This window comes from Tachyglossus aculeatus, chromosome 15, assembly GCF_015852505.1.
Source record: "Tachyglossus aculeatus isolate mTacAcu1 chromosome 15, mTacAcu1.pri, whole genome shotgun sequence".
In the NCBI taxonomy this organism is placed as follows: domain Eukaryota; kingdom Metazoa; phylum Chordata; class Mammalia; order Monotremata; family Tachyglossidae; genus Tachyglossus; species Tachyglossus aculeatus.
In genome coordinates, this window is record NC_052080.1 from 13,209,470 (window position 1) to 13,235,757 (window position 26,288).

General features: G+C 45.6%; 1 protein-coding gene across 1 annotated transcript; it reads left to right on the forward strand.

Moving 5' to 3' along the window:
• The first annotated feature begins 1,726 nt into the window (after positions 1-1,726).
• Positions 1,727-26,270, forward strand: LOC119937673 (arylsulfatase D-like). The gene is made up of 10 exons (XM_038757254.1): positions 1,727-1,799; positions 12,853-13,002; positions 13,886-14,007; positions 15,214-15,336; positions 16,220-16,643; positions 17,253-17,389; positions 18,694-18,828; positions 20,571-20,733; positions 24,488-24,609; positions 25,855-26,270. The coding sequence occupies exons 1-10, from the start codon at positions 1,783-1,785 to the stop codon at positions 26,223-26,225; spliced, it is 1,764 nt and encodes a 587-aa protein (XP_038613182.1). The 5' UTR covers positions 1,727-1,782; the 3' UTR covers positions 26,226-26,270.
• The last annotated feature ends 18 nt before the right edge of the window (positions 26,271-26,288 follow it).

Sequence of the window (26,288 nt, forward strand, 5' to 3'; positions counted from 1 at the left end):
ATTTATTGAGTGGTCCTTGTGTGCAGAGCACTGTAATATTAATAATAATAATGATGGCATTTATTAAGCGCTTACTATGTGCAAAGCACTGTTCTAAGCACTGGGGAGGTTACAAGGTGATCAGGTTGTCCCACGGGGGGCTCACAATCTTAATCCCCATTTTCCAGATGAGGTAACCGAGGCCCAGAGAAGTTAAGTGACTTGCCCAAAGTCACACAGCTGACAATTTGCGGAGCCAGAATTTGAACCCGTGACCTCTGACTCCAAAGCCAGTGCTCTTTCCACTGAGCCACGCTGCTTCTCTAATCGCTAATCTCTGTACTAATCTGTACAGTACAGTACATCTGTACTGTACAGTAGTCGCTGTACTAATTGCTTCTCCCCTATGCCAATAATAATAATAATAATGGTATTCATTAAGTGCTTACTATGTACAAAGCACTGTTCTAAGCGCTGGGGAGGTTACAAGGTGATCAGGTTGTCCCACGGGGGGCTCACAGTCTTAATCCCCATTTTTACAGATGAGGTCACTGAGGCACAGAGAAGTTAAATGACTCGCCCGAAGTCACACAGCTGACAGGTGGCGGAGCCGGGTCTTGAACCCATGACCTCTGACTCCAAAGCAGGGGCTCTTTCCACTGAGCCATGCTGCTTCTCTCTGTACCTCGATCCCGTCTATCTCGCCGCCGACCTCTCGCCCACATCCTGCCTCTGGCCTGAAACGCCCTCCATCCTCAAATCCATCAGATAAATTCTCCCCCCATCTTCAAAGCCTTATTGAAGGCCCGTCTCCTCCAAGAGGCCTTCCCTGACTAAGTCCCTCCTTTCTTCATCTCCCACTCCCTGTATGTCACTCTGACTTGCTCCTTTAATTCATCCCCCCCACTAGCCCCACAGCACTTATGTATATAGCTATAATTTCTTTGTTTATATTCATGTCTGCCTTCCCCTCTAAACTGTAAGCTGGATGTGGGCAGGGAATGTGTCTGTTTATAATTTCATTGTACCCTCCCAAATGCTTAGTACAGTGCTCTGCACACAGTAAACACTTAATGAGTACAACTGACTGACTGAGAGTACACTCCGACAGAATTAGCAGACACATTCCCTGCCCATAAGGAGCTGGTACATTAGCCAAATTAATAATTGTTATGGTATTTGGTAAGGGCTTACTATGTGCCATTCATTCAGTTGTGTTTATTGATCGCTTACTGTGTGCAGAGCACTGTACTAAGTGCCAGAAACTGAACTAAGCGCTCGGGTGGATAGATACAAATCACATTGGATGTAGTCTTTTAGACTGTGAGCCCACTGTTGGGTAGGGACTGTTGCCAACTTGTACTTCCCAAGCGCTTAGTACAGTGCTCTGCACACAGTAAGCGCTCAATAAATATGATTGATTGATTGATAGTCCCTGTCCCACATAGGGCTCATAGTCTCAATCCCCGTTTTCCAGACGAGGTCACTGAGGCCCAGAGAAATGAACTGATTATTATCCCAGGATCACACGACAGACAAGTGGTGGAGCTGGGAGTAGGAGCCATGGCCTTCTGACTTGCAGGCCCAAGCTCTACGCACTAGGCCATGATACTTCTAATAATAATAATGATAATAATGGCATTTATTAAGCGCTTACTATGTGCAGTCTAGCCCATTCTCCTCTCTCTTCCACATCAGGGTGTTGGACGGGCAGAACCTGATCCCTTTACTGCAAGGAACCACCCAACGATCGGATCACGAGTTCCTCTTTCATTACTGCGAAACCTATTTACATGCAGTACGATGGCACCACAGAGAAAGTAAGTAAAAATACCTTCATCAAATTCCAAATTCTGAATGGTAATGATAATGACAGTATTTGTTAAGCGTCTACTAAGCGTCAAGCGCAGTCCTCCGCACTGGAGTAATAATAATAATAATAATGATGGCATTTGTTAAGCTCTTACTATGTGCGAAGCACTGTTCAGTTGAGCAATCCTTCCCTTAATTCATTCAATCGTATTTATTGAGTGCTTACTGTGTGCAGAGCACTGTACTAAGTGCTTGGGAAGTACAAATCGGCCACATGGACGGTCCCTACCCAACAACGGGCTCACAGTCTAGAAGGGGGAGACAGACGTGAATACAAATCAATAAATGACGGATTAATAATTTTGGTATTTTTTAAGCGCTTTCTATGTGCCAAGCATTCATTCATTCATTCATTCAATCATATTTATTGAGCGCTTACTGTGTGCAAAGCACTGTACTAAGCGCTTGGGAAGTACAAGTTGGCAACATATAGAGACGGTCCCTACCCAACAGCGGGCTCACAGTCTAGAAGGGGGAGACAGAGAACAAAACAAAACATATTAACAAAATAAAATAAATAGAATAAATATGTACAAATAAAATAGAGTAATAAATACATACAAACATACATATATATATATATATATATACAGGTTCTGTGGGGAGGGGAAGGAGGTAAGGGATGGAGCGGGGGAGGAGGGGGAGCACTGTTCTAAGTACTGGGGGAGATACAAGGTGATCAGGTTGTCCCACGTGGGGCTCACAGTCTTACTCCCCATTTTCCAGATGAGGTAACTGAGGCACAGAGAAGTTATCTTACTCCCCATTTTCCAGATGAGTTAACTGAGGCACAGAGAAGTTAAGTGACTTGCCCAGAGTCACGCAGCTGAGAAGTGGCGGAGTCGGGACTAGAACCCATGACCCCTGCCTCCCAAGCCCGCGATCTTTCCACTGAGTCACGGTGCCTCCCTCCTCACAGGCGGTGCCGTCTGGAAAGTCCACTACATGACACCCGTCTTCCACCCCAAGGGAGCGGGAGCCTGTTACGGGAGATTGGTCTGCCCGTGTTTTGGGGACCGCGTGACCCACCACGACCCGCCGTTGCTGTTTGACCTCACCAGGGACCCGTCGGAAGCCAGGCCGCTCGCCCCCGACACCGAGCCGCTGTTCGGCACGGTGCTGGAGAGCGTGCGGCGAGCTGTGGAGGCCCACAGGAGGACCGTCACGCCTGTGCCGCTCCAGCTCAACGCGTTTAGTAACGCCTGGAGGCCGTGGCTGCAGCCCTGCTGTGGCACGTTCCCCTTCTGTTGGTGCGATTCGGAAGGGAGCGGCCCACAGCCGTTCGCTCCACACTCAGAGTCCCGTGGGATTGACTGACGCCAATGGCGTTGGATGGCTTTTTCCCACTCCCTCACAGTCCCTCAGAAACCAGAGAAGTAGCGTGGCCTAGTCATAATAATAACAATGATGGTATTTGTTAAGCACTTACTCTATGTGAAGCACCATTCCAAGTGCTGGGCGGGATACAAAGTGCTTAGGTTGTCCCGCATGGGGCTTTCAGTCTTAATCCCCATTTTCCGGATGAGGTAACTGAAGCACAGAGAATAATAATGATGGCATTTATTAAGCGCTTACTGTCTGCAAAGCACTGTTCTAAGCGCTGGGGAGGTTACAAGGTGATCAGGTTGCCCCACGGGGGGCTCACAGTCTTAATCCCCATTTCACAGATGGGGTCACTGAGGCCCAGAGAAGTGAAGTGACTTGCCCAAAGTCACACAGCTGACAGTTGGCGGAGCCGGGATTTGATCCCATGATCTCTGACTCCAAAGACTGGGCTCTTTCCACTGAGCCACGCTGCTTCTGGTAATGTTGGCATTATGATGGCATTTATTAAGTGCTTTCTATAATAATAGTAATAATGATGGCATTTATTAAGCGCTTACTATGTGCAAAGCACTGTTCTAAGCGCTGGGGAGGTTACAAGGTGATCAGGTTGCGACACGTGGGGCTCGCAGTCTTAATCCCCATTTTACAGATGAGGTCACTGAGGCCCAGTGAAGTTAAGTGACTTGCCCAAAGTCACACAGCTGACAGTTGGCGGAGCCGGGATTTGAACCCATGATCTCTGACTCCAAAGCCCAGGCTTTTTCCACTGAACCACGCTGCTTCTCAGCCACGCTGCTTCTGATAATGATGGCATTATGATGGCATTTATTAAGCACTTACTATGTGCAAAGCACTGTTCTAAGCGCTGGGGGGGGGATACAAAGTGATTAGGTCATCCCACATGGGGCTTACAGTCTTAATCCCCATTTTCCAGATGAGGTCACTGAGGCACAGAGAAGGTAAGTGACTTGCCCAAAGTCACAAAGCAGACAAGTGGCGGATTTGGAATTAGAACCCATGACCTCTGACTCCCAAGCCTGTACTGTTTCCACTGAGCCACGCTGCTTCTCTAGTGCATAGATCACGAGCCCGGGAGTGTCAGAGGAAACTGGGTTCTCATCCCGGCACTGCCACTTGTCTGCTGGGTGACCTTGGGCAAGTCACCTCACTTTTCTGGGACTCAGGTACCTCATCTATAAAGTGGCGATCAAGACTTGTGAGCCCTATAATGGACAGGGACTCTGTCTGACCTATCTAGCTTGGACCTATCCCAGTGCTTAGTAGAGCACCGGACACATAGTAAAGTGCTTAACCATATCAAAAAAAGCTCTGATATCAGCCCTCTGATGAGCTGATTCTTAAAGAGATTTTCCCCTCAATCAGTCATTTAATCAATCGTATTTGTTGAGCACTTACTGTGTGCAGAGCACTGTACTAAGCGCTTGGGAAGTACAAGTTGGCAACACATCGAGACGGTCCCCACCCAACAGTGGGCTCACAGTCTAGAAGGGGGAGACGATATTCTCGATAGATATTCTTGCCAAATGTGGTTTTTGCATCCTCTACCTGTATCAGGGAATGAACAGTAATCTGTTCATCATCGTGGTGTGGAGCAAATAACTTCTGATATTTTTTTTCCCTTGGTTGGGTTTAAATTTCCAGCTCACTGGCACAGGTCGCTGGAGAATGAGGAGTGTGGCCTAGTAGTTAGAGCACAGGCCTGGGGGTCAGAGGACCTGGGTTTTAATCCCAGCTCCGTCCCTTGTCTGTGATGTGACCTTGGGCAAATCACTTCACTTCTCTGTGCCTCAGTTACCTCATCTGTGCATTGTAGGCAGATCTACTACCTCTGTTATTTTGTCTTTTCCCAAACGTTTACTATGGTATTCTGCACGCCGTAAGCACTGAATAAATACCATTGGTTGATTAAAATGGGGATGAAGATTGTGAGCCCCATGTGAGACATGGACTTTGTCATCCTGATTAGCTTGTATCAACCCCAGCGCTTAGTACAGCACCTGGTGCATAGGAAGCAGCATGGCTCAGTGGAAAGAGCACGGGCTTTGGAGTCAGAGGCCGTGGGTTCAAATCCCGGCCCCTCCACTTGTCAGCTGTGTGGCTTTGGGCAAGTCACCTCACTTCTCTGGGCCTCCATTCCCTCATCGTAAAATGGGGATGAAGACTGTGAGCCCCTCGTGGGACAACCTGATTACCTTGTATATTACCTTGTACCTTGTATATGTTGCCAACTTGTACTTCCCAAGCGCTTAGTACAGTGCTCTGCACACAGTAAGCGCTCAATAAATACGATTGATTGATTGATTGTATCTACCCCAGCGCTTAGAACAGTGCTTTGCACATAGTAAGCACTTAACAAATACCAACATTATTATTATTATTATAAGTGCCATTTTGTTTTAAAAAGGTGGCGTAATCATACAAGTTAATCATAGATGCATGGAGTAGCCATAGATACAAATTAACCAGGTTGGACAAAATCCATATCCCACATTGGGCTCAAAATTTAAGGAGGCGAGGTATTGAATTTCCACTTAGCTTGTATCTGCCCCCGTGCTTAGTACAGTGTGCTTAGTACAGTTCCGGACGCATAGTAAGTGCTTAAGAAATACCATTTAAAAAAAAAGTCTGGGAGCCAGCTCTGGGACAGAGAGAATCTATCCCTGGGGGTGGGAGATGAGAGGCTGATCCTTTGGGAAAGGCAGGTTACTGGTCTGATTCAATTGCTCAGGTTCCTGGATTCAAAGAAAATATGTCCCTCCGCTTTGCTCTGTGCTACCTAGCTAAGGGTTATTGTTTTCACTCCATCTCAGTTATTTAAAAGGCCACACCTTTTTAATCCTTTGGCCCTGGGGCAAGGCAGCATTTTCTTTCAGTGCTTGTGAGGCTCAGCAGGTGGGATTAAGCTGGTAAATTCTAGGCCCCTCCCCACCAAAAGGACCACCAGGTAAAACTGAGGGTAAATAATGACCCACAGCCTGGATAAGGGGAGAGCTTCATTTTTTACTCGCTGTGGGTCGGAAACGACTCGACAGCACAAAACAAGAGGGGGGTTTTTTTGTTCATTTCTGAATATTATGAGAAACACTTGGATAGTTAAAGGTAATATTTACAGTTATACACACAATAAAATCCAAATGCAGAATCACTGCTACTTGATCCTGTTCCAGACCCAGCCCAGAAAGAGCACAGGCCTGAGAGTCAGTGGAACCTGGGTTCTAATCAATCAATCAATCAATCAATCAATCAATCAATCGTATTTATTGAGCGCTTACTATGTGCAGAGCACTGTACTAAGCGCTTGGGAAGTACAAATTGGCATCACATAGAGACAGTCCCTACCCAACAGTGGGCTCACAGTCTAAAAGGGGGAGACAGAGAACTGAACCAAACATACCAACAAAATAAAATCTGCAGTGTAACTTTGGGCAAATCACTTCTCTGCACCTCATTTACCTCATCTGCTAAATGGGGACTAAGAGTGAGTCCTGCATGGGACAGAGACTGTATCCCACCCGATTAGCTGGTATCTACCCCAGCACTTAAAGCAGTTCTAAGCACTCAGCAAATACCATCATTATTTTCAACAAGTAACGTAATTATTATTAAGCCCCTGGAAAGCCCATAGTGATAAACAAGCAAGACTTTATTTTTATTAGATTCCCATCGTTGGCTTTTTCATTGCCTTTACAAAATCCCCTAGCTTTGGGGGGTTTTCTGCTGTAAAACTGAGGCATTTAATGAGGATTAAGTGACTGCTCAAGTCCTTCCACGGCTGAGAGCACTTATAGGCCATCAATCAATCAATCAATCAATCAATCGTATTTATTGAGCGCTTACTATGTGCAGAGCACTGTACTAAGCACTTGGGAAGTACAAATTGGCAACATATAGAGACAGTCCCTACCGAACAGTGGGCTCACAGTCTAAAAGGGGGAGACAGAGAACAAAACCAAACATACTAACAAAATAAAATAAATAGGATAGATATGTACAAGTAAAATAAATAAATAAATAGAGTAATAAATATGTAAAAATAGATATACATATATACAGGTGCTGTGGGGAAGGGAAGGAGGTAAGATGGGGGGATGGAGAGGGAGACGATGGGAGGCCATCATACTTCCCCTATAGACTACCTATTATACTGTCTACCTATTATACTGTACTCTCCCAAGTGCTTAGTAATAATAAAATAATAATAACGATGGTCTTAAGTGTTTACTATGTGCCCAGCACTGTTCTAAGCACTGGGGTAGGTACAAGCAGCGTGGCTTAGTGGAACGAGCAGGGGCTTGGGAGTCAGAAGTTGTGGGTTCTAATCCCAGCTCTGCCACTTTTCTGCTGGGTGACCTTGGGCAAGTCACTTAACTTCTCCATGCCTCAGTTACCTCATTGGTAAAATGGGGATTAAGGTTGTGAGCCCTACGTGGGACAACCTCATAACCTTTTATGCTCAGAACAGTGCTCAGAACAGTACTTGACTCTGTGCCTCAGTTACCTCATCTGTAAAATGGGGATGAAGACTGTGAGCCCCACGGGGGACAACGTGATCACCTTGTATCCTCCCTAGTGCTTAGAACATTGTGCTTTGCACATAGTAAGCACTTAACAAATGCCATTATAATATTATTATTAAGTGCTTAACAAATACCATAATTATTATTATTAAAATGGGGATTAAGTCTTTGAGCCCCATGTGGGACAACCTAATAACCTTGTCTCCACCCCAGCGCTCAGAACACTGCTTGGCACAGAGTAAGCGCTTAACAAATACCATAATTATTATTATTGTTATTAAAATGGGGATTAAGTCTTTGAGCCCCATGTGGGACAACCTAATGACCTTGTCTCCACCCCAGCACTCAGAATACTGCTTGGCACAGAGTAAGCGCTTAACAAATACCGTAATTATTATTATTGCTATTGAAACGGGGATTAAGGCTGTGAGCCCCATGGGGGACAACCTAATAACCTTGTCTCCACCCCAGCGCTCAGAACACTGCTTGGCACATAGTAAGCGCTTAACAAATACCAAAATTATTATTATTATTGTTATTAAAATGGGGATTAAGGCTGTGATCCCCACGTGGGACAACCTAATAACCTTTTCTGTACCCCAGTGCTCAGAACACTGCTTGGCACAGAGTAAGCGCTTAACAAATACCATAATTATTGTTATTACTGTTATTAAAATGGGGATTAAGGCTGTGAGCCCCATGTGGGACAACCTAATAACCTTGTCTCCACCCCAGCGCTCAGAACACTACTTGGCACATAGTAAGCGCTTAACAAGTACCATAATTATTATTATTGTTATTAAAATGGGGATTAGGGCTGTGAGCCCCACGTGGGACAACCTAATAACCTTGTCTCCACCCCAGCGCTCAGAACACTGCTTGGCACATAGTAAGCGCTTAACAAATACCCTGATTATTATTATTAAAAAGGGGATTAAGGCTGTGAGCCCCACGTGGGACAACCTAATAACCTTGTCTCCACCCCAGGGCTCAGAACACTGCTTGGCACATAGTAAGCGCTTAACAAATACCCTGATTATTATTATTAAAAAGGGGATTAAGGCTGTGAGCCCCACGTGGGACAACCTAATAACCTTGTCTCCACCCCAGGGCTCAGAACACTGCTTGGCACTTAGTAAGTGCTTAACAAATACCCTGATTAGTATTATTAAAATGGGGATTAAGGCTGTGATACCATCATCATCATCATTATTATTGTTATTACAAGGTTTTCGGGTTGTCCCACATGGGGCTCACCATCGTAATCCCCATTTTCCAGATGAGGGAACAGAGGCCTAGTGAAGGGACCTGCCCAAGGTCACACAGCAGACAAGTCGGGGGAGGAGGGGAGGAATAGAACCCAGGTCCTTTGACTCTCAGGCCCCAGGAGAGTGAGAGACCTGAGGCTGGGCCTTATCCCTGCCCCGCCCCGGGGGGTGTCACTTTCCCCTCCTCCTTTCTCCTCCTCCTCTTCCTGCTTTTCCTGCTTCGTTGCTGCTGCAGAGTTCCGAGGGACCGGTTGGCTCCCGCAGGTTTGGGGGGGTCACGGGGGGGTCACTTTGGTCCTGGACTTGCTGGAGAGGGGGCTGGGGGTCGCTCAGATAGGGTGGGGGTCGCTTTGGGGGTTGGGGTGGGGTAATAACAATAATAATAATAATTGGCATTTGTTAAGCGCTTACTATGTGCAAAGCACTGTTCTAAGCGCTGGGGAGGATACAGGGTGACCAGGTTGTCCCACGTGGGGCTCACAGTCTTAATCCCCATTTTACAGATGAGGGAACTGAGGCCCAGGGAAATTAAGTGACTTGCCCAAGATCACACAGCAGACATGTGGCGGAGTTGAGATTCGAACCCATGACCTCTGACTCCAAAGCCCGTGCTCTTTCCACTGAGCCACGCTGCTTCTCTGAGTAATAATAATTATTATGGTATTTGTTAAGTACTGAGCTAAGCGCTGAGCTCTTTGAGATGACCTGGGATCGCCTTTGGGGGCTCCGGATGTCTGGGGGTTGCCTAGGGGGAATCCGGTGGTCTGGGAGTTAATAATGATGGAATTTGCTAAGTGCTTAGTATGTGCCAGGCACTGGACTAAGCGCTGGAGAGTTGGGGACCACGGGAAGCCGGGGATGCGACCCTTCTGCCCGTGGGGGGAGATCCCGGAGAGATCCGGGGGTCCCAGGACAGCAGTGGGGGGCTCACACAAATCACTGCAGTGTTGGTTACGTGCTGGCAATGTGTCAAGCACTGTACTAAGCGCTGGGGTAGAGCCAAGCTCAACCAGTCCCCCGGAGAGCTTGCAGTCCCAGGGGGAGGAGACCAGTTAGTAAATCTCTGTTTGGCAAATGAGGGGACTGAGGCCCAGAGAAGGGGAGTGACTCTCCTAAGGTCACACAGCAGCCAAGTAGCAGAACCGGGATAAGAAGCCAGGTGCTCTGACTCGCAGGCCCAGTCACATTCATTCATTCACTCATTCAGTCATATTTATTGAGCGCCTACTGTGTGCAGAGCACTGTACTAAGCGCTTGGGAAGTACAGGTCGGCAACATATAGAGACGGTCCCTACCCAACAACGGGCTCACAGTCTAGAAGGGGGAGTCAGACAACAAAACAAAACAAGTAGACGGGTGTCAATACCATCAGAATAAATAAAATTACAGCAGTATACACATCATTAATAATGGGGAAGCAGCATGGCTCAGTGGAAGGAGCACAGGCTTTTGAGTCAGAGGTCATCAGTTCAAATCCAGGCTCTGCCACTTGTCAGCTGTGTGACTTTGGGCAAGTCACTTAACTTCTCTGTGCCTGTTACCTCATTTGTAAAATGGGGATTAAGACTGAACCCCACGTGGGACAACCTGATCAATCAATCGTATTTATTGAGCGCTTACTGTGTGCAGAGCACTGTACTAAGCGCTTAACCTGATCACCTTGTAAACTCCCCAGCGCTTAGAACAGTGCTTTGCACATGGTAAAGCGCTTAATAAATGCCATCATTATTATAGAGTAATAAGTATGTGCAAATATACACAAGTGCTGTGGGGAGGGGAAGGGGGGAGGGCAGAGGGAGGGAGGGGGGCGATGGGGAGGGGAGGAAGAGGAGAGGAAAAAGTTGGGAGCTCGGACTGGGAAGGCCTATTCTTTCCACTATTGCTGCTTCCCCAACCCCTCACTGGGGAGAGGGGGGGAATTCTGGTGGCCAAACTGTGAACCCCTGGGTGACAACTTTCTTCCCACATCAGAATCCCTGCCTCTGACACTTTCCATTATTTATCATTCTCTATAACCTTTTATTTCTATTAATATCTGTATCCCCCTTTAGACTCTAATCTCATCATGGGCAGGGAAGTCTACCAACTCTGTTGTGGTGTACTCTCCTTTACCAACTCTGTGGTAGTGTACTCTCCCAAGTGCTTAGTACAGTGTTCCGCACACAGTAGGCGTTCAATAAATTCCACCCATTCCTCTCTCCAGAAACATCCCTTACATGATGCTCTTAGGTGGCAGGCCCCTCGAGAGATTAATTTTTAAGTTGATGCTGAAGTAGAGACTCCTTTTGGTACCTGTGGGGCTGACCGCAAAGTTTAGATTGTCTTCGCTCGGTTTTCTGCATTTCCTCTTTCCAGCTGTCAGTAGTATGTATTGAGTGTAATGTGTATTACATGCCAGGGCATTGTAGTAAAAGCTTGGAAGAGTACAAAATAATTAGCAGGCAGGATCCCTGCACTTAAGGATGTTGAAGGATCTGTGTCTAGCAGAAGACACAGATACGGAAATGATTTGCAGGTACAAAAATGATTTACACACAGCTGACAATCGGCAGAGCTGGGATTTGAACCCATGACCTCTGACTCCCAAGCCCGTGCTCTTTCCACTGAGCCACGCTGCTTCTCAATGTATTTCAGTCAGTTACTTTGAATACTATATATGGTGTTAACACATTTGCAGCCAAACAATGACTGAATCAAGGATTCTTGATCAGCAGTTGAAATCAAAATTGTTCAGATTTCTCAGCAGTAGCATATATTCACACACACATGTTAATCAGTGGTGTTTATTGAACGCTTACTATGTGCTAAGCGCTGTCCTAAGCATTTGGGGGAGTACAGTACAACAGAATTAGCAGACATGCTCCCTGCCCATAATGAGCTTACAGTCTAAAGGGGGAGACAGATATTAATACCTTTAAACAATCTATTATAAATTATCTGTATGTACATATGTGCTGAGGGGTTGGGACAAATATCGAGCGTCGATAGGTCAAAGGCTCAAGTGCACTTTCAGTTGGAATTACCTCTGAGCTGCTTCGTTTTATTTTTTTCTATGCCACCTGCAAGATCGACATAATAGTAGTAATAGTAATAATGATTCACTCAGCCTTATTTATTGAGTGCTACTGTGTGCAAATCTCTGTACAAGCACTTGGGAGACTACAATATAACAATAGTGTGGCTTAGTGGAAAGAGCACGGGCTTGGGAATCAGAGGACATGGGTTCTAATCCCAGTTCTGCCACTTGTCTTCTGAGTGTCTTTCGGCAAGCCACTTTACTTCGCTGTGCCTCAGTTACCTCACCTGTAAAATGGGGATTAAGACTGAGCCCCACGTGAGACAACCTGATTATGTTGTACCTACCCCAGCGCTTAAAATAGTGCTTGGCACGTAGTAAACACTTAAATACCATGATTCTTCTTATTATTTATAGACTGTTCTTCTTTATAGACTTGTAGACTGTGAGCCCATTGTTGGGTAGGGACTGTATAAGTTGCCGATGTGTACTTCCCAAACGCTTAGTACAGTGCTCTGCACATAGTGCTCAATAAATATGATTGAATGAATGAATTATTTATATTCCCTGCCCACAACAAGCTTACACTCTGAAGATGACATTTAAGCACTTACAATGTGTCAAGCACTGTTCTAAGTGCCAGGGTAGATGCAAGCTAATCAGGTTGGACTCAGTCCCTGTATAGGAACTTGTCTTACATATTTGTTCTTTGCTTTAAAATGTACTGCAGTGTACGTTTGATCATTCAGATCCAGTACTTGCACTTTGAGTCGGTTGATGTGGTTGAATTCAAGTTCTTCCCATGTGAAAGAGTTTCGATACCAGCGTGATTGATGAATTGATTGTTTTTCAGGAGCAGCTTTGCCATTATGCCAGTCATATGCCTGCTTCTTGGGGCCCTGGGCCTGTGTTCGGCAGCTGATTCCAAGCCCAATATTCTCCTGATAATGGCCGACGACCTTGGTATCGGAGATGTTGGTTGCTATGGAAATGATACTCTCAGGTGAAGATTCCGTATCTAAGGATACATGCTTGGGTTGTCCCGTCAGCCTGTGTGGTATTTAGTGAGCACTTCCCACATGCAGAGCACTGTACTAAGCACTTTGGAGAGTACCCTGGAGTGCAGAGGAGTAATTTGTGTAATGCAAAAAAACTTCCACACACCATGAGGAAATTTTTCCGGAGAAAGAGGGCTTCAAAATGATTACTGGCAGAAAGAAATCCAGTTGTGGGTATCTCTCGGTCTCTTTGTGTGGGTCTCTCAGTCTCTGTGTGTGGGTCTCTCGGCCTCTGCGTGTGGGCCTCTCTCGGACTCTGAGAGTGTATGTCTTGAAAATCACATTCATTGTGGTTTTATCTGGGTCAGAAGGCCAGCCTGGGGCTAGGTTTAGCAAAAACCACCAGAACTCGTAATTGAGGAGGAGGCTGAGACTCCTTCCGTGGAAAGAATCGGATGGAATCCTTGAATGTAGCACTTCCCCCTCCTTTCTTCTCCTCCTGTGGTCCAGGCGGGAGGTCCGGCAGGTGGGGTGGGCCTCCATGGGCTTCAGTCCAGCCCCACCCTGTTGTAGGGCCTGAAACAGTCTGACAGACTTGGAGTCCTTTGCATAGCCTCGATGAGGTGTAAATAAAGTCATTTAGGGAAACAGAGCTCCTGTGGTCAGGGAATGTGTCTGTTCTTGTATTGGACTCTTCTGAGTGCTTAGTACAGTGCTCTGCACACATAGTAAGTGCTCAAAAAATATGACAGAATGAATAAATGAGTCTGTTTCTCAGGGAGAGCTTTTCAATCCGGTGAAATGTTTTTCCATTTATTTTCAGTTTTGTGATGCACAGTTTGGAATTTGCCAGTAGTAGGCATGGAATTCTCGTTCTGTCTCCCTTAGGACCCCAAATATCGATCGTCTTGCGATGGAAGGGGTGAAACTGACCCAGCATTTAGCCGCCGCTCCCTTGTGTACCCCAAGTCGAGCTGCTTTTCTAACTGGCAGACACGCCTTCAGATCAGGTGAGCCGTTTTTTGGCCAACAGTGGATTGCGTGGAATTGGTGCAGGTTTGAATACACCTCTGGAAAGCTTTATCCGGCGAAATAAGGCTTAATGGAAAGAGTGAAAGAAAGTGTTCAAGATAAAGAAAAAAGAATCCTCAGCGTCTTTTTTGCATACCACAAGAGCAACCAACCTACTTTGGATAAATCAGAGAAGCTGCATGGCCTAATGAATAGAACAAGGGCCTGGGAATTAGAAGGACCTAGGTTCTAATTCCAGCTCTGCCACATTTTTTTTTAAAGGTATTTGTTAAGTGCTTAGTATGTGCACTTAACACACTTAGGACCATAACGCAGGGGGTAGATACAAGATAATCAGGTTGGAAACAGTCCATGCCCCACAAGGGGCTCACAGTTTAAAACTCCATTTTACAGATATCTGTGGCCCAGAGAAGTGAAGTCACTTTAAGAAGCAAAGGTCACACAGAAGATGAGTGGCGGACTGGGATTAGAACCCAGATCCTGCTGACTCAGGCCCAGGTTCTATTCACTAAGTCATGCTGCTTCCAGTTGGTTTATATCATTGTTCTTCTACTAAATATCTTGAGTTCATTCATTCATTCATTCAATCGCATTTATTGAGCACTTACTGTGTGCAGAGCACTATACTAAGCGCTTGGGAAGTACAAGTTGGCAACATATAGAGACTATCCAACAGTGGGCTCACAGTCTAGACGGGGGAGAAGTTGTTACAATGGTTTTTGGTACTCTGTTCTAAAGTGTGTCGGTTCTATTTCGCACACTCTGACCTTCACAGAAACTCATCTGTGTGCTCTCTTTCTTCTCGAAAAATATGAGTCTGCTCTCTGGTCAGTGATCCGTTCCTTAACCCAAATAATCTCAGTGCTGTAATTTTGCCTTGTTCAATTCAGTTGATTAGTGCCAGAGAGAGGCTTGTTCAGACACGGAATGCTAGCCCTGGTGTATAACTAGTTTAATAATAACGATGGCATTTGTTAAGCACTTACCATGTACAAAGCACTGTTCTAAGCACTGGGGGGATACAAGGTGATCATGTTGTCCTATGTGGGGCTCACAGTCTTAATCTCCATTTTACAGATGAGGTAACTGAGTCTCAAGTTAAGTGACTTGACCAAGATCATCGGCATAGTTTTGCGTCGGGTTTTTTAGTGGTCAAAAATGAATCCGCTTTTAATGTTCCTTAGGCATGGAAGCCAGCGATGGGTATCGTGCCCTACAATGGAATGGGGGGTCAGGAGGACTCCCCATCAACGAAACCACCTTTGCCAAGATATTGCAACAACAAGGCTACGCCACGGGACTTATCGGTAAGCGGAAGCCTGTTCCATATCGCATTAGTGCAGTAATGCTTCCCAGAGGGAGGAACAGTTTTGCTTTCCTGCGATCTAATTAGAATGAAAGGGGGTCCTGATGGTCACCCTATGATTGGGGAGAGGGGAAAAACAACCTCCCCACCCCAGTGAACCGAAAGGTTTATTTGACCCACGGTGGTCTGTTACCCGTGGATAGGGTAGAGGGGCAGCGTCGTCTAGATCAAAAGCCTCAGACAGTGGATTCATCTCCCCCCTCCCAAGAGTAATCAATGGTATTTATGGAGCACTTTCCGTGTGCAGGAGTGTTTTACTGAGCCCTTGATAGAGCACCAGGAGACAGAGTGGGTAGGCATGCTCCCTGCCCATAGCGAGCATCCAGTCTAGAGAGATATGCAGGTCCCTCTTTGGTCATATTTTCGTCGGAAAAAGGAGGAGACCCATTGTTCTCACAGGTTCTATTTCTGAGCTTGCACCTTGCATGCAGTAAGTGCTTAATAAATACCTTTGATTAACAAATACTTTATTATTGTTAATAAACAAATACCTTATTATTATTAATCTAATAGCATTATCAGGAGGGTGATGAGCAGTAGACAGTGCCATTTTAAAACCAGGTGGCATTCAATCCATACTCACTGTGGGTAGGCAACGTATCCTACCAACTCTGTTGTGGTGTATGGCCCAATCAGTGGTATTTATTGAGCGCTTACTGTGTGCAGAGCATTGTACTATGCGCTTGGAAGAGCCCAAAACAACAGAATTAGCAGGCCCGCTCCCTGCCCAAAATGAGCTTACAGTGTACAGGGCTCTGTGTGTACTGAGCACTCAGTGAATACCATCGATTGATTGAGTTTTGTATTTTTTTTTTAATCTCCAGGGAAGTGGCATCAGGGAGTGAACTGTGAATCTCGGAGTGACTTCTGCCATCACCCTTTGAAGCATGGCTTCGACTACTTCTACGGCATGCCTTTCACCCTGATAAACGACTGTCAGATAGGCAACCCCCCTGAGCTGGATGCAGCCTTTCGGAGAAAACTTAGGTTTTCCACACAGGTTGTGGTCTGGGCAGTGCTCACACTCACCCTGAGTAAACTGACCGGCTCAGTTCCCGTTTCCTGGACCGTCATCTGGGGTTCCTCTCTCCTGACGCTGCTGTTTTTCCTCTCCTGGTACTCCAGTTTTGGATTTGTACGCTACTGGAATTGTCTCCTGATGAGAAACTACGAAATTACTCAACAGCCAATGGTTTTAGAGAAAGCAGCCACTCTTATGCTGAAGGAGGCGATTTCATTTATTCAGAGGTAACCCAACTTTCTCATTTTCTCGGGGACTGTGGGTTGCTTGAAACATCCTCGATGGTGCTTATTGAGAGCTTCCTATGTGCCGAACACTGTACTAGGCACTTGGGTCACCCTAGGCTACAGTTTCGAGTAATAATGGAAAATTGTGGTATTTGTTCATTCATTCATTCAGTTGTATTTATTGAGCGCTTAACTGTTTTCAGAGTACTGGAGTAGGCTCTTGGAAAGCATAATTCAGTAACAGAGAGACAATTTATGGGCTCACAGTCTAGAAGCGGGGACAAGACATCAAAACAAGTAAAGAGGCAGTGCTTACTATGTGTCAGACACTCTGCTAAATACTGGGGATGATGCAAGATAATCAGATTGGACACATTTCTTGTATGCTCCTTGTGGGTAGGGAACAGGGCTACCAACTCTGTGATTTTGTACTTTCCCAAGTGCTTAGTACAGTGCTGTGCACACAGTAAGCGCTCAAACTCCATTGATTGGTTGACAATGTTCCTGCCTCTTGGTATCCAAAGAAATCGAAGCAGAAAGTTAACTGTGCCTTTCGATCGGAGTCAAAGGGAGCCCGGTTATCTTAAAGAGATGATCTGATTCTTTTAGAAACAGGAAGGGGCCGTTCCTCCTCTTCGTTTCTCTGCTGCATGTCCACATTCCACTGGTCACCACCGAGAGATTTCGGGGAAAGAGCAAGCATGGAGCCTACGGAGACAGTGTCGAGGAGATGGACTGGCTGATAGGTTGGTGAATTTACAGCTGGATCATCTCTCGAACTTAGACAGGCAGGCCAACAAATATATCTTTTTCCATCAATTTCATAAGTCCTAATACTTGAGCCTGTTGGTCCTGCTTTTTTTTAATGGTATTAATTATTTGGGGAAGAGGTGTGTCCATGGAGTTGCTACAGGTTGGAAACGTCTTGATAGCGTAAGACAAGAATCATTAACTATGTGTCAAGCACCAGTTCTAAGCACTGGGGTAGATACACGTTTTTCAGGTTGGACACAGTCCCTGTCCCACGTGGGGCTCACAGGCTAAGTAGGCAGGAGTAATAATAACTGTGATATTTGTTAAGGGCCTACTCTGTGCCGGGCACTGTACTAAGCATTGGAGTATGATTTAATCCCCATTTTTTAGTTTTTCAGTTCTCTGAGGCCCAGAGAAGTTAGATGACTTGCCCAAGGTCACAAAGCAAGCAGGCGGCAGAGCCAGGATTAGACCCCAGGTCCTCTGATTCCCAGGCCCCTGCTCTTCCCACTGGGCTGCGCCACTTCCTGGTTGTCCTGGAAGAAGGAGTAGTATTTATTAAGCACTTACTGTGTGCAGAGCACTGTACTAAGCACTGGGAGAGAGAAGACAGGTGGGAATTAGACATAGTCCCTGTCCCTCAGTGGGCTCACAATCACTGTCAGAGTTTGAGCATTGAGTGAGGTTGACATAGCCCTTTGAGGGACCCTGTCTAATTCCCAGCTTTGTATTCTCTCCCAGCACTTAGTACAGTGTCCTGCACACCACAAGTACTTAACAGATACGATGATTACTATGGTAAGCAGCATGGCCTAGTGGATAGAGCGTAGGCCTGGGAGTTGGAAGAACCTGGGTTCTAGTTCCAACTCCTTGGGCAAGTCACTTCACTTCTCTGTGCCTCAGTTAGCTCATCTGTAAAATGGGGATGAAGACCGTGAGCCCCATGTTGGACAGGGACTGTGTCCAACCTGATTAGCTTGTATCCACGAATATAAATATATTTCTTAAAGGCCCACCATGAAAGCATTCTGCTGGCTTCTTTGTGTAAAATAACACAGCACGGTCCTGTGGAGGAAGTTTACCCCTGCTGATAATAATAATCCTGGTATTTAAGCCTGGCACATACTAAGCGCTTCACAAATACCATTAGAAACAAAAAACAAAACATCCCGAGTGGCCCGACAGCGATACCGTCCTTCCCCCACCACCAATTTCATGGTTTCATTTGTCGAATCCGGAGACAATGGGGTCCATTCATTCCCACGGTATTTTTCACCACCTTTCTCTTTCATTGCAGGAGAAATTCTTGCCACCATTGAAGAGGAAGGCTTGACAAATAGGACTCTGACTTACTTTACCTCAGACCACGGAGGCCACTTAGAGGCTAGGGAGGGGGTCTCTCAGCTTGGAGGCTGGAATGGAAAATATAAAGGTGAGACCAGCAGGATTTCTTAAAGCAATAGGCAAGCAGGAGACGGGTCGTTTAAAGCAGTGTAGCCTAATGGAAAGAGTCTGGGAATCATAGGACCGGAGTTTTAATCCCGACTCTGCCACTAGTTTGTTGTGCGATCATTTTACTTCTCAGGGCCTTCCGTTTTCCCTCAGCTGTGAAATGGGGATTAGGACTGCGGGTTAGAGACGGTGTCCAACCTGATTAGCTTTTACTACCCCAGTGCTTTCTACAGTGCTTAACAAATATAAATGTATTTTTTAAAGGCCCACCAAGAAAGTGTTCTGCTGGTTTCTTTGTGTAAACTAACACAGCACGGTTCCATGGAGGAAGCTTACCCCTGCCCATTTTATTGTGTCTTATGCCTTCAGCAGCAGACATTGGTGTTTTAGCTCTCCTTTTCTGGGAGGGAGGCGGCTTAACGGGATCCATTATATTTATTGAGCACTTACCAAGTGCAGAACACCATGTTGAGCATTTAGGAGAGTGCAATAGAGTTGGAAAATGTGATCCAGGAATGCGATAACATGTCTCCTAATTTTCTTTTTTAGATCTTTTTAAAAATGGTATTTGTTAAGGGCTCTCTTTGTTCCAGGCACTTTAATAATAGTAATGATAATAATAATAATAATAATAATGGTGGCATTTATTAAGCACTTACTATGTGCAAAGCACTGTTCTAAGCTCTGGGGAGCTTACAAGGTGATCAGGGTGTCCCACGGGGGGCTCACAGTCTTCACCCCCATTTTACAGATGAGGGAACTGAGGCCCAGAGAAGTGAAGTGACTTGCCCAAAGTCACACAGCTGACAATTGGCGGAGCCGGGATTTGAACCCATGACCTCTGACTCCAAAGCCCAGGCTCTTTCCACTGAGCCATGCTGCTTACTAAGCGCTTACAAGCTTATTGGGTTGGATTCAGTCCCTGTCCCCCAGGGGGCTCATAGTCTTCATCCCCATTTCATAGATGAGGAAACTGAGGCACAGGGAAGTGAAGTGACTGGCCCAGTGTCACACAGCAGACAGGTGACGGATCCAGGGTTAGGACTTAGGTCCTTCTGATTCCCGGGCCTGTGTTCTATCCATTAGGCCATGCTGCTTCTCATTTTGTACTCTTCCAGGAGCCTAGTACAGTGCTCTAGCACATGGTTCGCTGTCAATAAATACCATTAATCGATTGATTCCAGCCCTCAAGGATATCTTGTGTTCTTTCCCACTTAGGAAGCCTGATCGTAACAAAGACAGTCTTAGTACATCACATGGCTGATAGGGAGCTGTACTTTTTTTCTTTTTTTGTTTGTTCCCTAGTGGTCTTCCCACTAGAACTTGGGATCTAATTCTGGATCTGTCACTCCCTTGCTGGGCAAGTCACCCTTGCTTACCTTGGGCAAGTCACTTCTTTGTGCCTCAGTTTCCTCCTTTAGACTGTAAGCCCCATGTAGGACAGGGACTGCGTTCAGCCTCACTAGCTTGTATCTACTCTCCTAAGTGGTGGAGCTGGTTTAGAAGCTATTCTCTCGCTCTTTCCACTAGGCCACGCACAGATGCTCAAATATCACTTACTGATTTTTATCAGTGGTATTGATTAAGCACTGACAGTGTGCAGAGCACCGTACTAAGGGCTTGATTTATCCCTAGGCTTGCCCAGTCTGGTAAAGAATGATGCTGTCAACAACTTGAGAGGCTCACGGGCTCATTGAGGTTTCTGCTATTGTCACCCTGCAGGAGGCAAAGGAATGGGAGGCTACGAAGGTGGGATCCGCGTGCCCGGGATTTTCCGGTGGCCAGGTGTGCTTCCCGCCGGCAGGGTCATCGACGAGCCCACGAGCCTCATGGATATTTTGCCCACCGTGGCCTCCTTGGGCGGAGGAACCCTGCCCCGCGACAGGTAGGGAAACGAAAAACCATCCTGGACGATTTCGTTCCCGTGTGAATTTCTGTCGCGTTTCTTCCTTTCTTCAAGCCTCATCAGTGGTGTTAGTGTGGAGGGAAATTTTGTTCCAAAGGGATTTTATCCCGTGTTTTCCATTGGAGTGGGACAGGATGATTTCGGAAAGCCAATAGTCAGAAACCTGCAGGATTTGATGCAATTATAGATTGTGTGGGCCATTTATTTTGGAAAGGTTGACCGTGTTTATGATGATGAAACCTCCAGTGGATTTGTTTTTTCAAAAGCTATCAATGATTACCTAAAGTTAAGTGACTCCACCACATTTTGGCCACCGGATATATATGTCTTAGTTTCCCCTCCTGGATCTGGGCATGTGTTTGGATAATAATGATAGTGATGGTATTTGTTAAGCCTTACTATGAGTAAAGCACTGTTCTAAGCACTGGGGGGATAGAAGGTGATCAGGTTGTCCCACGTGGGGTTTGCAATCTTAATCCCCATTTTACAGGTGAGGTAACTGAGGCAGAGAAGTTAAGTGACTTGCCCAAAGTCACACAGCCGTTAAGTGGCAGAGCTGGGATTAGAACCCATGACCTCTGACTTCCAGTCCCATGCTATTTCTGCTAAGCCACGGTGCTTCTCTGAGCCACGCTGCTTCTCTTGTATGTAAAAGTGTGAGCTTTTTAATAAAGTAGGGATGATCACCAAAGGATGTATGTGCTGTGTGATCTTAGACAATGACTTGAACTTCTCTGTGCCTCCATTTCCTCACCGGTCAAATGGGCAAAGAAGAGTCAACTGGTCATAAAAGCCCACTGTTCCTAACACTTAGCCCTGAGTCCTGTTAAGACTGGGGTTTTGGTCTGATCTGATTACTTCCCTCTTCTCTTGGCATTTAATAGGGTTCTTCTGTTCAAAGACAGAATTGCCGATGGGGAGATTGGATTGATTGGTCAGAATGTCACACTGCTACCCAGCCTAAGAAAAGAAAGCAGGGAATCTCATCCATATGGAATGAGCAAGACTGCAATGACTAAGAGCAGGGAAGCTTAACGTTCCCTATCACCTCATCATCATCATCATTGATTTTTATTAAGTGCTTGCTATGTGCAGAGCATGGTACTAAGCGCTTGGGAGAGTGCAGTACAACTGTCAGCCAACACGTTCCCTGACCACAGTGAGCTTTACAGTCTAGAGGGGGAGGTGGACACTAATATAAATAAATGATAATATAAGTGTAAAGATATGTAGGTTCATGCTGTGGGATTGAGGGTGGGGTGATGACTCTATTGCCCAAAACCAAAAGCGGGACATGCGCCTGAAATGTTTTTGCAGTAGAAATTTGTCGTTCCCCATCCGGTATTCCCACAGCACCAAAAGACCTGGAGGCTTACAGTGCTATAGCACTTATAGTCATATCTTTTTATTATGGTTATTATTGTAGTAAGCACATATTATGTGCCAAGTGCTGTTCTAAGCACTGGGATGCATACAAGAGAAGCAGCGTGGCTCAGTGGAAAGAGCACGAGCTTTGGAGTCAGAGGTCATCAGTTCAAATCCCGGCTCCGTGCTTGTCAGCTGTGTGACTTTCGGCAAGTCAGTTAACTTCTCTGTACCTCAGTTACCTCATTTGTAAAATGGGAATTAAGACTGAGCCCCACGTGGGACAATCTGATCACCTTGTAAACTCTCCAGTGCTTAGAACAGTGCTTTGCACATAGTAAGCACTTAATAAATGCCATCATTCTCATTATTATTATTATTATTATTATTATTATTATTATTATTATTATTATTCCCCCAAACCAAAAGAGGGATATGCGCCTGAATTGTTTTTGCAGTAGAAATTTGTCGTTCCCCATCCGGTATTCCCACAGCACCAAAAGACCTGGATGCTTACACTGCTATAGCACTTATAGTCATATCTTTTTATTATGATTATTATTGTATTAAGCACATACTATGTGCCAAGTGCTGTTCTAAGCACTGGGATGCATACAAGAGAAGCAGCGTGGCTCAGTGGAAAGAGCACGAGCTTTGGAGTCAGAGGTCATGGGTTCAAATCCCGGCTCCACCACTTGTCCGCTGTGTGGCTTTGGGCAAGTCACTTAACTTCTCTGGGCCTCAGTTACCTCGTCTGTAAAATGGGGATTAAGACAGCCCCACGTGGGACAACCTGATCACCTTGTATCCCCACCCAGCGCTTAGAACAGTGCTTCACACATAGTAAGTGCTGTTTAGAACAGTGCTTTGCACATAGTAAGTGCTTAACAAATGCCATTATTATTATTACTACAAATGCCATCATCATTATTATTATTATTATCATATGCCATTGATTGATCTTGGGCAAGTCACTTAATTTCTCTGTGCCTCAGTTACCTCATCTGTCAAGTGGGGATTAAGACTGTGAGCCCCCCGTGGGACAACCTGATGGCCTTGTAACCTCCCCAGTGCTTAGAACAGTGCTTTGCACATAGTAAGCGCTTAATAAATGTCATCATTATTATTATACAAGGCGCTCAGGTCAGATACAGTCCCTGTTCCACACGGAGCTCACAGTCTAAGTAGGTGGTAGCACAGATGTTGAATTCCCATTTTCCAGATGAGGAAACAGAGGCCTGGAGAAATTAAATGTCTTAACCAAGGTCTCACAGCTGCCAAGTGGCAGAGCTAGGATTAGAGGCCAGGTCCTCTGATTCCCGGGCGCAGGCTCCTTGTATTTGCTTATTTTATTTTATTTTATTTTACTTGTACATACTATTCTATTTATTTTATTTTGTTAATATGTTTTGTTTTGTTGTCTGTCTCCCCCTTCTAGACTGTGAGCCCATTGTTGGGTAGGGACCCCATCTCTATATGTTGCCGACTTGTACTTCCCAAGCGCTTAGTACAGTGCTCTGCACAAAGTAAGCGCTCAATAAATACAATTGAATGAATGAATGAATGAACTTGTACTTCCCAAGTGCTTACAGTGCTCTGCACACAGTAAGTACTCAATAAATATGATTGAATGAATGCTGTATCCCTACTCTCATACTTCCTCCTGCCTGAAATTTATTTCCCCTTGCCCCAGCTTGATTACCAACTCCTTGAGGGCCTGGATAATAACTAGTAATTGTTTTGTGCTCACTGAAGAGCTCAGTACAGTGCTTTTCACACATAAGATGTTCAGTTAATCAATCAATGATATTTAGGAAGGAGCTCTGCCACACATCAGGTGTGTAACCTTGGGCAAGCCACTTGACTTCTCTGGGCCTCAGTTACCTCATCTGTAAAATGATGAATAAGACTTTGAGCCCTACCTGGGACAGGGACTGTGTCAAACCTAATTTGCTTGCATCCAGCCAGCACTTAGTACAGTGCCTGGTAATAATAATAATAACAATAATGATGGCATTTATTAAGCACTTACTATGTGCAAAGCACTGTTCTAAGCGCTGGACACATGCCACAAACATTATTATTTTTTGTTCTGTTGTACTCTCCCAAGCAGTTAGTACACTGCTGTGCACATAGTAAATGTTCAGTGAATATTATGGGTTGATTGGAATGTGACCTTCCTGGGCTTAATTTAGTGTCTGACTTTGGTTATGGATATCGAGTAACTTAGTATTCTGTCTCCCTTCTGACTTTCCCCTTCCTGGACATGCTGATGTCTTAATTTAGCATCTGAGTTTAGCTCACGATATAGAGTATGAAATTAGCATTCTGCCTCCCCTCTGACTTTCCTCTCTCTCCACTGAATCAGGGTGATTGATGGCCAGAATCTGATGCCTTTGCTAAAAGGAACAGTTCAACATTCTCCACACGAGTTCCTGTTCCACTATTGTGGGAAACACTTGCATGCTGTTCGATGGCATCAAAAGAGCAGTGAGTGTAAATCGGTGTAGACTCAACTCGGTTTTTAAAATTGATTTCCTTAGAATCGAATGGATAATGCTGGAATTGAATCAGGACCTGAGTTCTACTCCCTACTCTGCCACTTGTCTGTTGTGTGACCTTGGGCAAGGTGGTGAGCCCCATGTCTCCTCCCTGATTAGCTTGTATCTGCTCCAGCGCTCAGTACAGTGACTGGCACATAGTGAGCACTTAACAAATGCCGTAAAAAAAACAAAACAAAAAACCACCGAGTGACAGCTGAAAGAGGAGAACAAGAGACCAAGTGGCTTCACTCAAGAGTTTGATGATAGTCCTGATCTTCCAAGTATTCCTTTGGAGAACCCCCCAAAAAGAGATAGTCAACTACAATCAGGCAAAGTAGAATCCAATACTGAATAAACTTATTGTCCAGTGATTCAGTTTTTTGCTAAGGGAGTTGGAGACAATTCATAGAATAAATTATGATGGTGAGAGGGAGAAATACAACTGGCAAGCGACAGGAGTCGGAAATGGGCAGAGCACTATATTAAGTGCTTAGTACTATAGAAGAGATTTGGTAGTTTCCCTGCCCACAATGAGATTTATTACTCTATTTATTGTACTTGTACATATTTACTATTCTATTTATTTTGTTAATGATGTCCATATAGCTATAATTCTATTTATTCTGACAATTCTGACCCCTGTCTACAGGTTTTGTTTTGTTGTCTGTCTCCCCCTTCTAGTCTGTGAGCCGTTGTTGGGTAGGGACGTCTCTATATGTTGCCGACTTGTACTTCCCAAGCGCTAAGTACAGTGCTCTGCACAAAGTAAGCGCCCAATAAATACAATTGAATGAATGAGCTGCCAGTCTAGAAGGGGGAGGAAGAAATAATGAGAGTTAAGATAATGAAAATTTTGTGTCAGTTCACGGGACCCAGCTCTGAACTTGAACATATTTTCCGATAAGACAAAACTCGAAGTCTTCTGGTCAAAAGATGCCATTTAACAAATGGTTAAACCTTTGCCACAACCCTTAGAGGAAACTAGATCATTGAAAAATTTTGCTCAGAAATGGATTCCACCTTTCCCATATGTAGTGTCTGATTTTGGCGGGTTATTCATCTGGAAGGCAAGGACTTTTAGAGAATCCTGGTACGTGAGGCAGCTTCAATATGAATTGTCCTTCTGAGAAAGCCTCAAAATCTCCTTGTCCTAAAGCGACTTCCCTAACAGAGCTTTCTCCTACCCTTCCAGGCGGTGCTGTCTGGAAAGTCCACTACATGACGCCTGTCTTCCACCCCAAGGGAGCTGGCGCCTGCTACGGGAGAGGGATTTGCCCATGTTTCGGGGCCCATGTGACCCAACACGACCCCCCTTTAATGTTTGACCTCTCCAGGGACCCGTCGGAAACCAACCCGCTCGCCCCCGACACCGAGCCGCTGTTCGATACGGTGCTGGGGACAGTTGAGCGAGCCGTGGAGGCCCACGGGAGAACCATCACTCCTGTTCCCCAGCAGTTCTCCGTGTCCAATATCATGTGGAGACCGTGGCTTCAGCCTTGCTGTGGGACATTCCCCTTCTGTTTCTGTGACACTGAAACCGATCCCTCTTCTCCCCTTCCCTGAACAAATCTGGACTGCAGTCAGCCAGTCAATCCATGGTATTTATTGAGCGCTTACTGAATGCAG

Coding starts and splice junctions, on each gene's coding strand:
- LOC119937673 (XM_038757254.1), top strand. Junction 13,003..13,885: donor TATGGAAATGATACTCTCAG/GTGAAGATTCCG, acceptor TGTCTCCCTTAG/GACCCCAAATATCGATCGTC. Junction 20,734..24,487: donor GGAACCCTGCCCCGCGACAG/GTAGGGAAACGA, acceptor CCACTGAATCAG/GGTGATTGATGGCCAGAATC.